Source organism: Triticum aestivum, chromosome 4D (assembly GCF_018294505.1).
Source record: "Triticum aestivum cultivar Chinese Spring chromosome 4D, IWGSC CS RefSeq v2.1, whole genome shotgun sequence".
Taxonomy (NCBI): Eukaryota; Viridiplantae; Streptophyta; class Magnoliopsida; order Poales; family Poaceae; genus Triticum; species Triticum aestivum.
The window spans coordinates 312762810-312779394 of NC_057805.1; the positions used below are offsets into that span (position 1 = coordinate 312762810).

A 16585-nucleotide genomic window follows, 5' to 3' on the forward strand; every position below is an offset into this window, starting at 1 on the left:
GAAAGTTAGTAAATTTTTGAAGAAATTCTCTCATGCTTCACTTATGTTATTTTGAGAGAAGAAAATTTTATGCTCATGTTCTTCACTTAAATTTGCTTGAGCATGTCAAAGGCAATTGCAACTTATTAAATTAGTCCCAAAGTGATAGATATTCAAGAGGGATATAATAAAACTTTCTTGAAGATCATTGGACAAAATAAATTTGATTCTTTGTAATAGTTTTGTGATATGAAGATAATAATATGTGAGTCATGTTGGTGAGTAATTATGCTTTAGTAAGAATATTGGTGTTAAGGTTTGAAATTCCCTATGCAAGCATGCAAGTCAATAGTTATGCAATGAAATTACATCCTACTTGTGATGCATTATTTCGGTGTTAATTATGCTTAATGCTCGCTTATGTGATTTTTCGTTTCTTGATTGGTTACTTCTCAATCTTTTTGCTAGCCTCCACTTGTACTAAGTAGAAATACTACTTGTGCATCCAAAATCATTAAACCCATAACTGAGGGAAATACTTACCGTTGTTGTGCTGCATCATCCTCTCCTCTTCGAGGAAAATAACAACGCAGATACAAGCGATCAGGCATACGTCGGATCCTCCCGCGCCTCCGATTGTAGTCACGCGCGACACGCGGTGATGCCGTGTGTCATGTCGATGGATCCGAATGGGGCACCCATCGCCAATGGAACGCTGCCAACGCTCAGGCGCCATCCAAGCGACAGCCCCGCGTTCGGCGGCGCAACGATGCCTAAGTGGGCGACCCCCACCTCCTCCGCGATGAGGTTACCGTGCATCATCGCCGTGGAGACTGAGAGGTGGACGGTGGTTGCTGGTTTGGGCGTGGTGTGGGAGGTGGCGGCGGCTACTGTTGTAGGCGCAGGTGAAGATGATGGGCACACTTGGTATGGCGAGGAGGGAGTGGGTGGACACTGGTGGGGGACTAATGCTGCCATTGATGGGCCTCGGAATCCTCACTAGTGACGCATGTGGAAACCGCTGCATCGGGGGACGTGGTTGAATGACTGACAGCCTGTGACCTTCCACACGCCAACGGTACATACTTACGGTACAACTGAGTGGGCGTAAGTATGGTACGTGACACGCCGTGTATGGATGAGGTCGGCGAGCGCCAGCTTTTTAAATAATAACCGTCATATCCTTTATTATGGCTGGATATGGCGAGCGAAATTACTACGATGAATTTTGCTTCAATTTTTGTACGACTAGATAATGAATGACGAAGATTCTTCCAAGAGATGCAATCAACGCTGCCCATCACGGGTTGTACCTGTTCTGTTGCAGATGAAGCAATTATCGCGTTCGTCGATGTGTTTAGAGAAGGGTGTCTTAATGCTATTTGTTTAAAAAAAAGTATTTCGATTTAACTGAGTGCGCAACTAAAAGAAAATCAATCAGCCGGATAATGGTCTCGAAGTCTGGTCCCAGTTGACCTGTTCACCGCGATAAGCTCGACGCAAGACCAACGACTTGCCTAGCTTCGCAAGCAACGCAACCGATACCTCCGCGCCCGTCCACACGATCGCGATCCGACGGGGCCGCCGCCTCCGCGGCCGCCTGCTCTCCACAGCGACGTCGACTCGTCGATGCGGGGGCGGAGACCTAGAAATGCCGCCCTCCGCCCCCTCTTCCTCCCCAAATCCGGCATTGGCGAGCTTCCGCAATCCCCGAAAAGGTCTCAGCTCGATCGATTTTCTTGCGCACCCTCTATTTTTGTGGTTAACTTTACTGCGCGAATGTTTGATGCTTTCGACCGTTTAGAGCTTAGGCTTTGGTTGGCCAATGGTTCGTTTATGTTTAGGATGGGGATCAGCAGATGGTTCACTTGCTTGGTTGCCAACTTGCTTTACTTACACAGCAGTACGATTTTACTGTGAAATGTTTGCTCTAAGCAGTCTATGTGTATGTGGCACGCTTTTGTTGCTATTTTGCGGAAATGCCCCCTTACTGTACTGTCTGTTACTCTGATTCTTTGCTTCTTTTAAGCCGGTTCCTGCATGCATTACTTGCTTCAAGCCTTGTTGTATGCTCTGCAAGTCTGACAGCTTCTCATGTCGGCTGACCAATAGTACACTAGTGCCAAGTGAAATATTTGATGACTATTCCCCAATTCATAGGTTATTGTCACAGTTATCGTTTTGGTACACTATGCCTTGTATATTTGTAGCGATTTGTTTTCATAAAGTTCCCTAAAAAAGTTGGTTTCGGAAGGAGTGTTCAGGATGGCCTCTAGCGCAACTTAATTCGGGCCAAAACATTTCAATTGATTCCTTAAAAGTAAACGTTTCAATTACTAGGGAAAAAAACCCTCAGGGCATATACAGTAATTAATTCAGTATACATTATGTGTATTGCTTTGATGGATGGCAAGAGAATGACAGTTCTGTGTTGCTTGTCCGCGATGAAGTGCAGCCCTGCAAAGTAAACTGCAAAATACAATACCCCTGTCGCAATCTGTTGGTGCTAACTTGTGTTCTGGTCTTCTCTTGGCTTCACTTCTACTCCTACATTACTGCCCTGACTTAATTAATGTTTCATATTCTTGCTTCTTCCCTGTCCATTGTAACTTTGATGCTCCGTGTTTCTGGGGTTGCAGTATATGTATTTGCACACGATCAATTAGTTACTGCTTTGGTTTCAGTTGTGACAGGTCGCAATGGCCGTCCCAAGAAGGTCTTTGGATGGCAGGTTGTTCTGGGTGCTGGGCCTTGTTTGTGCCATGTATCAGATATTTTTTGTTCGGTCAGCAGCGGGTCAAACAGCACAGTTGAGTGTGAATGCTTCACCTCAGAATACTCAGATGATTCCTGAGAATATGTTTGGCATCTTTTTCGAGGTCAGGTTAATTTTTAACTGTTGATTCATACATTGATTTTGAGTAGTTATATGAGCCACATGTACTAGTAAATTCGTTCTCATACCCTATCAACACCATGCTTTGACAACGTTGGACTATTTACTTGGCCAACTCAACAAACTCTGTGTTAGATGGCTACATATAGCCAACTGCAGCCCGCATAACATATTTGTATGATTGTGTGTTACTTTTGCGTGTATAATTCACGGGCTGTAGAATTGCAACAAATAGATGTAATTCAGGATTTCAATTAGTGATTACCCATGACTGTTTTCTGCAACTGAGGGACAATTTATTTGTGGCGAGACTAGCCAGCAAACCTGTTGGCTGCTTATTTCTCTAAAAGAATTCATGAAGCCGAACCTTGTAATATAGTGTTAGAGGTTATTTAGTTTTTGTACTTGGTTGAGGATTGTTGCTTATTATTGGTTTTACTTGTAGGAGATTAACCATGCTGGGGCTGGTGGGTTGTGGGCCGAACTTGTAAATAATAGAGGTAATGTGTTCTGATATCTGAGGTGTCAAAGATATACATGCACTTTGGCTTGTCTGATTGAAGTGGGTGCTCGTCATTTTGGCACTTCTTTGCGTATTACCTGGCATAGTTCAAAATTTTCACTTATAGTTAGTTTCCAGGGAAATTACTGCAGGGTCATAATCCTCTTTGCTCGAATTAACTGCTACTGATCTCTTTTGTAACTGTAAATTGTTTAATGAAAAGCTACTGACTAATTGTCTGTCTCATTCTGTTAATTACAGCTCTGTTACAACATTAGGTATTAGCGGCGACTAATCATTTATACATAATTCTTGTATGTGGTGAAGAATTGTTTAGAGGACATGCAATTAGAAGTAGATAATGAGCTAAACATTCTGTCCTACATTTGTGTGGTTCCCTTATGTTGGTTCTGTTTTATGTGCAAATCTCTAACAATTTAAGTTGCAGGTTTTGAAGCTGGTGGTCCTAATACGCCTTCAAACATTGACCCATGGTTGATAATTGGAGATGAATCGAACATTATTGTTGCAACCGACCGCTCATCCTGTTTTGCAACTAATCCAATCGCACTTCGGATGGAAGTACTTTGTGAATCTAGTGGAAATGATGTCTGCCCACCAGGAGGTGTCGGTATTTATAATCCTGGTTTCTGGGGCATGGTATGGCTTTTACTTATCTAATCCAAATTCAGGATTCTGAACCTCATGTGACTTGAGCTTTTCTCATTTTCCATATACCTATTTAATACCAAGAGACAAGATATTAAGATCCATTAAACCTAGATCTTTTGCAGTCAATACTCATTAGTGACACACTGCTCACTGCATTAGAGTTGATACAGTATCTGTTATTTTCTTCTTCCTTTTAGGCTTTTATATGTGATCAATATAAGTTTGTTTCGAGTATAACAATAAGAATTGCTTTCGCTACCATGGTTGTAGAATATTGAGGAAGCGAAGGTTTATAAAGTCAGCATGTACATCATGTCATCAGACTCCATGGATCTAACAGTTTCCTTGACAAGTTCAGATGGTCTTCAGAATCTAGCTGCTTATACCATCACGTAAGCAATATTGTGGTTTAATTTACCTACAGTTCAGCATTTATTATTACAACTATGGCTCTCTCCGTGTAATGGATGTTTGTTCTAATTCTTTCTTCTGTAGTGCTGATAAGGAAGATTTTAAAGAGTGGACGAAGGTTGAGTTTGATCTGCAATCAAGTGAAAGAAATCCTAACTCAAGGCTTCAGCTTACAACCAGAACAAGTGGCATTGTTTGGTTTGATCAAGTATCACTTATGCCATCTGAGACTTACATGGTAATTTATTTTCCAATTATTATCTGGATATCGTCCTTTTCCTTTTGTATCATAACAGATGGCATGTTTCGACTGCGAAGTTCCCTTGCATCCACAAGAATTGAGAAACACAACATAGCAGTAAATATATATTCGATTATGCAACAACTATTTATGTTTCAATTATGATTTCAGATATCCATATTTTTTAATGACTCAATGAACTTAAGTTATTTGTCCATGGATAGCTTTGATTCTGTAAATACGAAATTCTGTTGTGCTGTTTCAGTTATCATGTCATAAATAAATCTAAACATTTAATAACCTGAGACCAGAGTTCTCACTAAACTTAGTTTGCGTACATGTATACGTATTGTTCAGCAAGCAGTTCTAGTAGTTCGCATTCAAATGTTTCTTAATACAGGTGCATTGGTCATAATTAAAATTGCACGGTGTACTTTTATGATACTTTTACCCCTGGAAATATCCACAAGATATCAAGTTATCTATTTGTGTATCTTTTGTAGCATTATCAATTTATTCTTAATTTGCATATGACATATAATATTATCTAGAGTTTCCAACGTTGATTACAATGTATCTTTCGATCATTTTCCTTTTCAGCGGCATGGTTATCGTAAAGATCTTGCGTCTATGCTGGCAAATCTAAAGCCTAAAATTTTGAAATTCCCAGGTTTGTCACTGTTCTTTTCATCTTTCATCTGTGATTCATATCAAAAGGTGAAGATATTATGCCTTGTAGTTAATATGTGGTAGAAGTTCCACGATTTTTTGCACTACAAGATTGTACAGTGTACTGTGAATATTGTACAATTTCTATGTCTAAAAGTCAGCTTACGTGTTCAAGTATTCAATGACATATGTTAATTGTTCTTTTTTCTCAACCATGTATTTCTGCACTTAAGAGTACAATATTAGACTGGGTAGACTCGTGGTAACGAACTAAACTAGTACTTCCTCCGTCCCACAATGTAAGACGTTTTTGCAAGCCATTTTAGCTTGCAAAAGTGTCTTATATTATGGGACGGAGGGAGTACTATATTAGATACATATTCTTCTCTCTATCACTATATGTGCTATGACTGAACGAAGATACCTTGTAAAATTATAAGCAACTGATACTATCAGTTGCCACTGAATCATCTTGGTTGACACAAAACTTCTTCACACACAGTTTATGGGTTTGGCATAACAAACTGCATGAACATGATTTACTACGCGGATAAAAGTTCACTCTAGAAAGATTTTTTTTTCGTTTTCTTGCTTCAAATGCTCTGGCAGCATACCAAACAGGCTATTGGCGCTTAGGTGTTTTTGAGGTTTCAAATAATCATTTGATTTTTCCCTCAGTATATGTAGCTGTGGTTGGTAGATTTTGTAACATAAACTGTATAAAGAAGTTGTGTGTCGAACAACATGATTCAGTGGCAAGTAGTAATAGTCAGTATAGTAAGCTCTGATAAAAAGATTTTGTAACATAAGGTTAAAACTAAGAAAATAGGTTAAAGCTCAGTTATGATTAAACATTGATTTCTGGAGATTGATAGTATGCTGATTACATGTTTTAGGTGGAAACTATGTCATGGGAAACTATCTGTCAAATGCATTTCGCTGGAGTGAAACTGTTGGACCCTGGGAGGAGAGACCTGGTCATTTTAATGATGTTTGGGGCTACTGGACTGATGATGGACTTGGATTCTTTGAGTTCCTTCAAGTGAGTAAAAAACCCTACTGCTTGACTTCGATCTGGAAATCGTCAGACAATTGCAAACAGTCTAAAGCTGAGATTTGTTATTTTATTACTGTAGTTAGCAGAAGACCTTGGTGCTTGCCCAGTTTGGGTGGTCAATGATGGTAATTACTATGTGTAGGAAGTAAAAATGATTGTTTGCTAATCTGGTGATGTGATCAATTCTTTTCATTGTGGCAGGGGCTAGCCGAAATGAACAAGTGCCATCTGCCACAATAGCTGCTTTTGTAAAGGTATGTTCTTGAATATTGTTATACATTTTTTCACGTGCCATGGTCTATATCTATTCCTCCCTTAGTAGGTTTTCTTATTTTCTGAGCATTAATCTAACAAAGTAAAAATTACGATGCCTGTTTACTCTCTTTACTGAATTTATTCTCCAATACTAAGGAAAGGATTACACGATAAATGAACGATCCATTTATTTTAAAAGCCATCTCAGTGAAGAACCAAGTAGAATAGAAAATCAAATACAGGCATAATCTTGTCACTAGGATTCAGAAATGGCATCCCTAGGGTGAATAGTCAGAATGGAATCTGCTAAATATAATCATATATGTGTGCTTACGCAATGTTTTTTTGGAAACAAGTGCATATGGCTAATTACTATATTTGGATGCATAATTGAACAATTACTTGGTCTATATTCTATCTGTTACTACAAATCTCGAATGTCTAGGCTACAGTCTGGCGTGAATATCCGGGAAATGACTAAATATATGTCAAAAGTCAACATGAATACATATTTCTTACATGCCTAGCTGAAGGGTGCCATGCATAATGATCTTAATTAGGATTGCGAGATTAAGTGATGTTTCTTAACATACTTGTTTCCATTTGTAAGAAATTGTTGTTATTTGAATTTCTTTGCTTTTGCAGGATGTTGTTGACGGTATTGAGTTTGCGAGGGGAGACCCTGGGACTTCATGGGGTTCAGTTCGTGCAGCAATGGGACACCCAGAGCCCTTTCAGCTTAATTATATTTCTATGGGAAATCAGGAATGCTCAATGCACTACTATAAAGGTTAATCTATATATCTCTTGGTTTCTTCACATTTTCTCCATGGATGGCCATACAGGAAAGCAACCTTTATCGAAGCTGCTTTTTTTAGAGAATTACCGCAAGTTCTATTCTGCAATAAAAGCATCCTACCCAGATATCAAAATCATATCCAGCTGTGATAGATCTACCATTTCACCGGTCGAACCTGCTGATCTGTATGATGTTCATGTAAAGACTGTTGCTTGGTCTTCACTTAGATAAAGTATATATATTCAGCTTTAAATAAATGAATAATATGTTGGCAATGTTTGACATCCGCTCTGTGGTAGGTCTATACCTCATCTGGTGATATGTTTTCCAAATCTAGCATGTTTGACAGCACACCCCGAGGTGGACCGAAGGTACGAGCTGTGCTTCTATTAACATCAATTCTCATCCTCACAACTAACCGGTACCCTGTGTAAATTTTAGGCAATTGTTAGTGAATATGCCGTGACCGGAAATGATGCTGGCCGAGGAACACTAGTAGCTGCTTTAGCTGAAGCTGCATTTCTTATTGGATTAGAAAGAAACAGGTCCTTGTATTCTACTTCTGGTTTGGCATCATGGCGATGATAGCAGTCATTTTGAACTTGTGTGTTTTACCAACTTTTTCTACGCAGCGATGCTGTTGAAATGGCAAGTTGTGCTCCACTCTTCGTAAATGACAATGATCGCAGGTAAATGATTCAACTCTATGAATCAATAAATCAGTCAGTGTACTTCTGAAACCGTGCCACAGTTTGTCTACGTGAAGTTAAGCTAAAATTTTGGATAATCCATTGACTTGAATTCTGTAGAGAGAAATACACTCGTACATCATTACAATTTTCCTACTGATGCCTGTGCCATCCATGAAAATACGTTTGTGCTTAATAATAGGTGGAGTCCAGATGCCATAGTCTTCAACTCATGGCAGCACTATGGATGTCCAAACTACTGGATGTTACACTTCTTCAAGGAGTCAAGCGGCGCGTCACTTCATCCATCTACCATTCAAGTATCGAACTATAACCAACTGGTCGCATCGGCTATCACGTGGCAGAATTCTAAAGATGGAAATACCTACCTAAAAATAAAGGTGCATTTATTCCCTTGTCCGGGAATTAAACTGAGCTGATGAAAATTGAAATAACCAAATCCGTTTATGTCAGGTTCTCAATTTCGGCAACAAGGCTATAGATCTTAGTATCTCTATAACTGGGCTGGAGAATGAGATTCAGACATTTGGATCCGTAAAGACGGTACTTACATCTGGTTCTCTACGGGATGAGAACTCCTTCCAGCAACCAGACAAGGTATGCTACATTGACTTGTTTCCGGTGACCGCAAACTGAATTTGATGCGAGAATTGTTCTGTCTTAGATTAGTAGCTGTAGTGGTGCTTGTAAATTTGCAATGTTTATAATGCTTTGTCTTGAACTTTTGTTTGGCATGCAATAGGTGGTGCCGGTGGAAAGCCCGATAAGCAATGCGAGGGAGGAGATGAGCCTTGTACTGGATCCGTACTCCCTCACCTCGTTTGATCTCCTCTTGGACCTGAAGTCAAGCTTGCAGATGATGCATTCAGTCCCGGAGTCAAGCTTGCATTCAAGTATGTGAATACAGAAAGGAATGTGATAGACGAGAGAGCCGTCTCTCAATGCAAAACATGAATTTGGATTAAACATAAACTTAATATGGCCGTGTGTGGATGTATACATTAACACGCAGGTTAAAGGGCAAGTGATTATGATTGTCGATATGGTTCAGACTAAAGCTTAAGAACATATCCTCCGTCGTAGTCTAGGTGGTTAGGATACTCGGCTCTCACCCGAGAGACCCGGGTTCAAGTCCCGGCGACAGAATTTTTTTTGGAGGCGGCTTCATACCGTTTTTGGCAAGATTTCCTATATTTTTGAAAGGAACTGCGTCCTTGAAACGACAGTATTGACAAACATGTCGAAAATATTCTCAATCATTGACGCGCACCACTACGGCAGAGGTTTCCTCTTTCCTTGGCAGTCGTGCTCGTGGCCATCCTAATAAGGGAATCTATTCTTAACCCGCTCCCAATTTTAAAATTACAAATTTCTCGCTCGCTTCCTTCCTAATCCCGGCAGGAGGAGAATCCTTCCCTCGCGGCCACCAAAGCACCGGCAGGCAGGCAGGCAGCCACCGCCTCTGCCCCGCTCCCCCCAACGCCCGCCCATGGCTCCGGCTCCGGCGTCCAGCGGCCGCATCCGGCCGTGGCTGGTGGTTGGCGACCTGGTCCTGGCGGTGCTGTGGGTGTGCGCGGGCGCGCTGGTGAAGCTGGCCGTGTACAACGTGCTCGGACTTGGGGGCCGCCCGGAGGGGGAAGCCGCCAAGGTCTCGCTCTCTGTCGTCTACATGTTCCTCTTCGCCTGGCTTGAATCCGCCACCGGCGGCGCCTCCTACAACCCGCTCACTGCCATCTCCGGCGCCCTGGCCTCCCGCGGTGGCATCGCCCTCTACCTCTTCACCGTCTTCGTACGGGTCCCTGCGCAGGTGATTAGTCGCTCTGTCTCGTCCTTTTATCTCTCTATATATTAATATTAATATACTTGAGACTTGAGAGGAACATTTACCTGTTCTTTTCAAGAGAGGAGCCATCACAATCTGACCAGTACCTATTTGAGGGCCATATGATCTTATAATATACTAGTATCTCATAACCAATCCATGAGTTATTTTCGTTGCTACACTATGCTACCATCAACACACATTTGTTCGATATTGGACAGCTTTGTTACAACGGGCAGGCAGCTATAGCAAGTGGTGCCAAAAAGCCAGAATCTGAACATGACACCAGTATTTGACCACATTATGGATGCCCTAAGCTAATACGTAGTACTACTATATTTTTCGCTTTTATGTTATGGGCACACGTGGATACATTTAATGTTATAAAGAACAGAAAGGCTTAATGCAGTACTATTACACTGTGGTCAATTTTGTCACTTCAGATGTGATATAGATTGATAGCGTAACATAACATCTGTGTTGGCATTGGCAAGTAGATGATTTTCTAGAGATTGGGCAAGAGACAGCATATATCATGTGTTACGAAACTTTCTGTTTTTGTTCAAATGATGAAATCGGATGGGAGGGGAGAGATGAACCATCAGATCTATTTAATTCATGTTGAACAATAGATGTTTCATACTCTCTCTGTTGCAAGAAAGATGTTTCATGCTTTTATTTGATCCGCAAACCGTAGAACAATAGTTCTACGGTATAATTTTCATATATTATCAATAGTATGTTACAAGGGGAAAGGAAAAAAAAGAAAGGCCTGAGAGGCCAAAACAGAGTTAGGGGCTAGCCAATGCCTGCTCTTGGAAAAAAAAACATGATTTACAGGTTGCTATATATCCACTGGTGAAAGGCATGAACATGCTTCTCTTTTATTTTGAATAGCAACAACTTGAGATCTTGCTTGATGTAATATCTCCAGGCCTGAAGATATCTTTGGAGATGTTTCATACTTTTGGAGGGGAAAGATGTTTCATTTTTCTCTTTGGCTGATCTGCCTGTTTCTTGTAGCCATGTTGATTTATGGATCTGCACGTCTGTCTAACATTTGACGTTGTTTGGTTATCAGGTGATTGGGGCGGTTATTGGAGTGATGCTCATGCGATTTGCATTCCCTAAAGTAGGTAAAGGAGCTGCGTTAAGCGTCGGTGTTCATCATGGGGCTTTAACTGAAGGACTGGCAACCTTAATGGTTGTTATGGTGTCATTGACACTTAAAAAGAAAGAACAGGGGTTCTTTGTGAAGACATGGATTGCCAGCATTTGGAAAATGACGATTCATATCCTTAGCTCAGATATGACTGGAGGAATTATGAACCCTGCATCTGTAAGTGTTATCTACACCTAATGTCATGAGACTGTTGTAGAAATTAACCTCTTGAACTTGAAGTACAACACATGTGCATAACTTCGATACGAATCTAGTACAAATCATCGAAATAGTATGCATACACATATATGGCAGCACTAATTTTGTTCTGGTTGCCAGTACATTTCTGCTAGCCAGCACTCCATAATATTATGTTCCGCTGCAATGTGTGGTGATCAGTTGATATGTGAAATGTTCATATCATCCAAGTGTACCATGGTGATATCAAACTTTGGCCATAAAATCAAACAGTTTGTAAGTTGTCTAAACGGTTTTACATGCATACATTTTTCTTGTCATCTCAAAGATGTTGCATTGATGCTTTCGAATACTTCAAAAAGGTCATGGTATATCACACCAACTAACAGTTTGACAGATGTTCACTGCTAGCAAATACTCCGTCCGTTCCAGAATATAAGGTGTATTGATTTCCGTGCAAGTCAACCATTTGAATATTTGACCAAGATTATAGAATAAAATAACGATATCCGCAATTCCTAATAGATAAAATATGAAACTACTCCCTCCGTCCCATAATATAAGAACGTTTTTCAAACTGTTTTAGTTTTAAAAACGTTCTTGTATTATGGGACGGAGTACTTTTTATGATGGTTCAAGTGATATATATTTCGTATTGTGAATGTTGACATATTTTTATTAAAATACGGTCAAACTTGCACTCATTTAACTTCTGAAAAAACAAATACACCTTATATAAAGGACGGAGGGAGTAGCTATCGAACTTAGTGATAAACCATGAATGCGTTTTTATTCACAGTAGAGTAACACCTGACATGCATTTTTAGCTTGCTACATCTAATTCTTGAGATTGAACTTCAGTTATCTAATGATTCACTTGTGTTATATTCTGCAGGCCTTTGCTTGGGCCTATGCTCGTGGAGATCACACATCATTTGACCACCTACTGGTATATTGGCTCGCACCCCTCCAAGCAACCCTTGTAGGAGTATGGGTGGTTACCTTCTTAACTAAACCCAAGAAGACCAAGGAGCAAGAAGCAGATAAAAACAAGAACAAAAAGGAATAGACTTCAGGAAGCGAGCCATCGCCTGGTTGGGGAGTGGATGTACATACAGTACCAGCGCCTGGGTTGAAGTCCTCATGGACTTGAATTTAGGTTCTATTTGGCTTTCCTTCAAGTATTCCTTCAAAGAAAGAAGAAGGAACATTGTTATTGTGGGAGTGGTGTCCACCATTTTTTCTGGAGCAAGAACTCCAGATCATATTATCATTAATTATTCTAAAATGTTCATCTGTCAGCATGTTGAAGCCTCCTTAATGTGTACTCCCTCCGTCCGGAAAAGCTTGTCCCAAGCTTGTCTTTCAAATGGATGTGTCTAGCACCAAGTTGGTGCTAGATACATCCATTTGAGGGTCAAGCTTTTTCGGACGGAGGGAGTATTACCTCCGTTCCAAATTACTTGACTTTTTAGTGTTGGATACATCCGTATCTAGACAAATCTAAGACGAGTAATTCGGGGCGAAGGGAGTACGTTTTTTTTATGTGTGCTAAAATGTTCCAGGCATATTTTGGGAAACAGTAGGGAGGAGATGATACAACTCAATTGTGATCAAGACTGTTGAACCCATCACCTGTCTTGCACTGACTGACAATTGACATTTTGTGTTCCTACAATTTATCAGTGTGTCCTGCAAGTCTCATTCTACATAGCGAGACTGGAAATGCAGTGTGGTCTAGGTCCTCTAGTTTCTAGAAAACCAATCAGTTTATATTTAGAATATCGTTGGCAATATACGCTGGGAGTTACCATAAGTTAATACTCCTATATGAGTGGTGAATACACATGAATAACAAAACATTCAGCACATATGATGGAGCTAACAGCCTAACAATGACAGCTGTTTCAACACCTATACAGCTGCTAGTTTTCTTTAAATTGCATCGGTTGGTTATCAGCAGAAACTCTCTAAATTAAAACTGATGGATGTTAGTATAGAAAATCTGGTTGGGCCAGTGATGATGTTGGCAACTGACTACCTTTTGTAGTATTGTCGCTGCAGTTCAGCCATCCTGCTATCAGACAATTACTAACCTGAAAATTCGACCATGTTCTCCTTTTTCAGTCTAATAATTATCAAGTGCCCACACACATCCAATTCTGGAAGATTCCTTTGAATTATTTCATGCTTTATCCCATATACTCCTATACCATCCAATTGGTTTATTCGGGTTGAATAATCCATATCCATATGTATTTGTACAACGGTTTTGCTATATGCTGTTCGACTAAAAATATTGTAGACTTATGATTTTCTTCATGCAGGGTTAAGAAAGAAAGAACTGGAATTACTAGCTCCTGTATTTATTTGTCTTTCTTCAGTTAACTAGCTCCTCTGTGTATTTGTACTTAGAAATTGGAGCTAAAGCAGAAAAGAATTCCCCGCTCCAAAATGGGGCTGCAAGGGAAGGTGTAATGGGCCCGTTCTTGTGGTCCAGGTCCATGTGCTATGTTTCCTGTCTGTCTACAGGGAGGGCATGCGGCCCCTTCAAAAGGTGTTTAACGTCCTTCTCCTGCTGCTGGTGGCCCAATGCAGACCCACTACGCTCGTGCTATTAATTTGTTCTGTCATTGCTTCTCATTTGCACTTTCTCTTTTCTTTTCTTGGTGTGAGATTACTCTCTAGCGGTTTCAATAATACAACAAATAGAAACATAACTTGTACACAAATAGAAAAATGGGAGAAGGCGCAGCTTGGTATCATCCTGACATGATCATTATCGTCATTATTATCATTTTACAAAAAAAAGGCATGATTGTTATCTTGCACATGCATCTACTTGCTATTGCCACTGCATTTTTATCATCGACGCTATTGAGTCTCCAGATCGTGGATCGGATCTGTTTATGCTGACGAGTACGCTTTGGATGCGACCGAGACATGTTGCTTGACAGTTTAGGATGACCAAGATGCAATTTTAAGATGTGGAGTAGAATTTATAGAACTCATTTTGACCAGGACTCATAGCATCATTCAAGTAAATACAAATTAAGATCGTCCTCAAATGGTTCCTCGCAAAGAAAAACAAAAGAATCCTCAAATGATTGAGAAAGAAATGGAACGTTGGATTGTGTCAAAACGCTCGCACATGTTTGTGCGATCACTGAAGCAGCTGGAACCTCCAATTCACGGCTCGTATATCATGGTCCTGACTAGAAATAAAAGCTGGAGTACGATGTATAGTACTTTTTTTTTCTTGAGAGAGAGAGAAAAGGCTGCGCAGCACGGTAGTGCGCGTCAGTTGTCAAGACGTCCAGTCCATGAATGTCCCGGGCTGGCAATCACTAGGACATACGTAGAGTACACTACTAGTACTGCAGTCCTTGGTGATAATATATTCTAAGGTAATATGGTGTGGCAATCTAAGCTACTCCCTCCATTCGTAAATATGTTTTTTAAGATTTTAGTATAGACTATGTATGGATATATCTAGATGTATTTTAGAGTGTAAATTCATCCATTTTATTTCGCATTACTTTATATTGAGATCTTTAAAAATACTTATATTTAGGAGGAGGAAGTAGTACTCTATAATGAGCTGGGAATATCAGCTTCTTCCGGTCCGGTTGCATGTGCTTGGAGCAGCAATTAACTGGAGATGGTCCTCCATGTTGTTCGTCTGATGATGCAAAATCAAACGGTCGAGGGAGGATGACAGTACATCCCAAAGCTTAAAATGGTGCTGCGCGCAGGCATTCGGAAATTTGTCCATCGCGCAGCTACTCGACAACGACGACAAGTCGATCGTATTCGCAGGGTATGCTCTGTGAAGCGGACAAAACTCAAATGAGAATTCTGCTCCGGCTCTTCGTGTACGGACACTCGGTCCATGCTAGTGGTACAGCGACCTGCATGATACAGTACACCCGAGATGGCAACTCCGTCGGCCGTACAATACAGGACGTCTGCACACGCCGGCCGTGTCGCGGTGCGTCTGCCACAGCCTGCAAGTTTTGACCGCGGCCGCGCGCAAGTGAAGTGAAGAATGTTAGAGCATCTCCAGCCGTTGGCCCCAGGTGGCTCGAAAAATCGTCGCCTGTGGGCGAATCGGCGCTAAAATCGGCCTGGAGGTGACCGGGTTCCCACCCGACGCTCCAGGGTCGGCCTCCAGGCGTCTATTTTAAACTTTTTTGAACATTAATTCGATTAAAATTCGGCGGACGGGACAAATATTCGGTGAAACAGTAGACTTCGGCGAACTGAAATAGTTTTTTACATAGATAAAATAAAATACTTCAAAAAACACAAGAGGCCGCGACTACAGGCCGAATAACGCGCTGAGAGAGGCGAAGTCGCTGACGTCGTCGTCGCCGCCGTTGTCCTCGTCGTCCTTCTCCTCCTTCACGCGGCCGCCCCTGCTGGACCCCTGCCCGGGGTCGCCCTGGCGGACCGGTGGCGGCACGTCGTCGTCGCTGTCATCGTTGAGGAGGACGACGCCTCCCTCGTCGCGGCCACGGCGCCAAGCGGCGAACTGCTCTAGGGCGAGGTGCTGGCGCTCCAGCTCCGTCCGCGCCCAGTCTTCGCGCGCCCACTTTAAGGCCGTCGCGTCGTCGAGCTCCGCCTTCACGCCGACGAGCCCTGGCTCCGTCTTCACGGCGGCGAGCCCTGGCTCCGTCTTCACGGCGGCGAGACCCGACTCCGTCTTGGGCTTGACGACGCGGGGAGCCGAGGAGGAGGCGCGCCGGCCGAGCGGCGTCGCCGCGGGCTCGGGCTTGGCCTTGACGCTGAACAGCGCCGACGACCCGGAGGAGTGGGAGGAGGAGCGGGAGGAGGAACAGGAGGAGGAAGAAGAGGAGCCGGCCCTCCTCGGCATCCATTGCCCGCCGATCCGGCGAGCGACCGGGGCGGCAGGGTACGTCAACGGCGGCTCGTTGCCGCCCTCGAGGTGCTGGAGGACGGCGTGGAGCGTGCGGCCGGGGCGCCCCACCACAGGCGGCAGCCTTCGCTGTTCTTGGTCCCCGCCCACGCCTCGTGGTTGCTGGCGGCGTACTGCGGGAGGGCCCGCTGCTCCTCCGTCAGCGACGCCCGCACGCGGTTGACCTCGTCGGCGAAGTAGTCGGCTTGCGCGGTGACGTTGGGCAGTGGGGGGTGGGGACGCCACCGATGCTGAGCTTCCACCGACCCGGCGCGCGCATGTCGGGAGGCGCCG

General features: G+C 42.5%; 2 protein-coding genes and 1 non-coding gene across 5 annotated transcripts; all 3 read left to right on the top strand.

Annotated features, from left to right (window-relative positions):
- Positions 1-1468: 1468 nt before the first annotated feature.
- On the top strand, positions 1469-9234 carry LOC123097626 (alpha-L-arabinofuranosidase 1). Of its 3 annotated transcripts, none has more exons than XM_044519415.1 (18): positions 1469-1697; positions 2664-2858; positions 3321-3375; positions 3826-4037; positions 4320-4441; positions 4545-4698; positions 5302-5371; positions 6267-6412; positions 6507-6552; positions 6629-6681; positions 7328-7472; positions 7561-7679; positions 7781-7852; positions 7923-8026; positions 8114-8170; positions 8373-8571; positions 8645-8788; positions 8934-9234. In XM_044519415.1, exons 2-18 carry the CDS (start codon positions 2679-2681, stop codon positions 9090-9092), a joined length of 2037 nt encoding a protein of 678 aa, XP_044375350.1. In that variant the 5' UTR covers positions 1469-1697; positions 2664-2678; the 3' UTR covers positions 9093-9234. The 3 variants fall into 3 exon arrangements, with proteins under 3 accessions (XP_044375350.1, XP_044375351.1, XP_044375352.1); XM_044519416.1 differs by having other exon boundaries at positions 1491-1697; positions 2673-2858; XM_044519417.1 differs by lacking the exons at positions 1469-1697; positions 3321-3375 and having other exon boundaries at positions 2705-2858.
- A 30-nt stretch (positions 9235-9264) lies between these two features.
- On the top strand, positions 9265-9337 carry TRNAE-CUC (transfer RNA glutamic acid (anticodon CUC)). The gene has a single exon. It is a non-coding gene; the product is annotated as a tRNA-Glu (tRNA).
- A 125-nt stretch (positions 9338-9462) lies between these two features.
- LOC123097628 (aquaporin SIP2-1) lies at positions 9463-12677 on the top strand. The gene is made up of 3 exons (XM_044519418.1): positions 9463-9998; positions 11095-11352; positions 12269-12677. The coding sequence occupies exons 1-3, from the start codon at positions 9681-9683 to the stop codon at positions 12440-12442; spliced, it is 750 nt and encodes a 249-aa protein (XP_044375353.1). The 5' UTR covers positions 9463-9680; the 3' UTR covers positions 12443-12677.
- The last annotated feature ends 3908 nt before the right edge of the window (positions 12678-16585 follow it).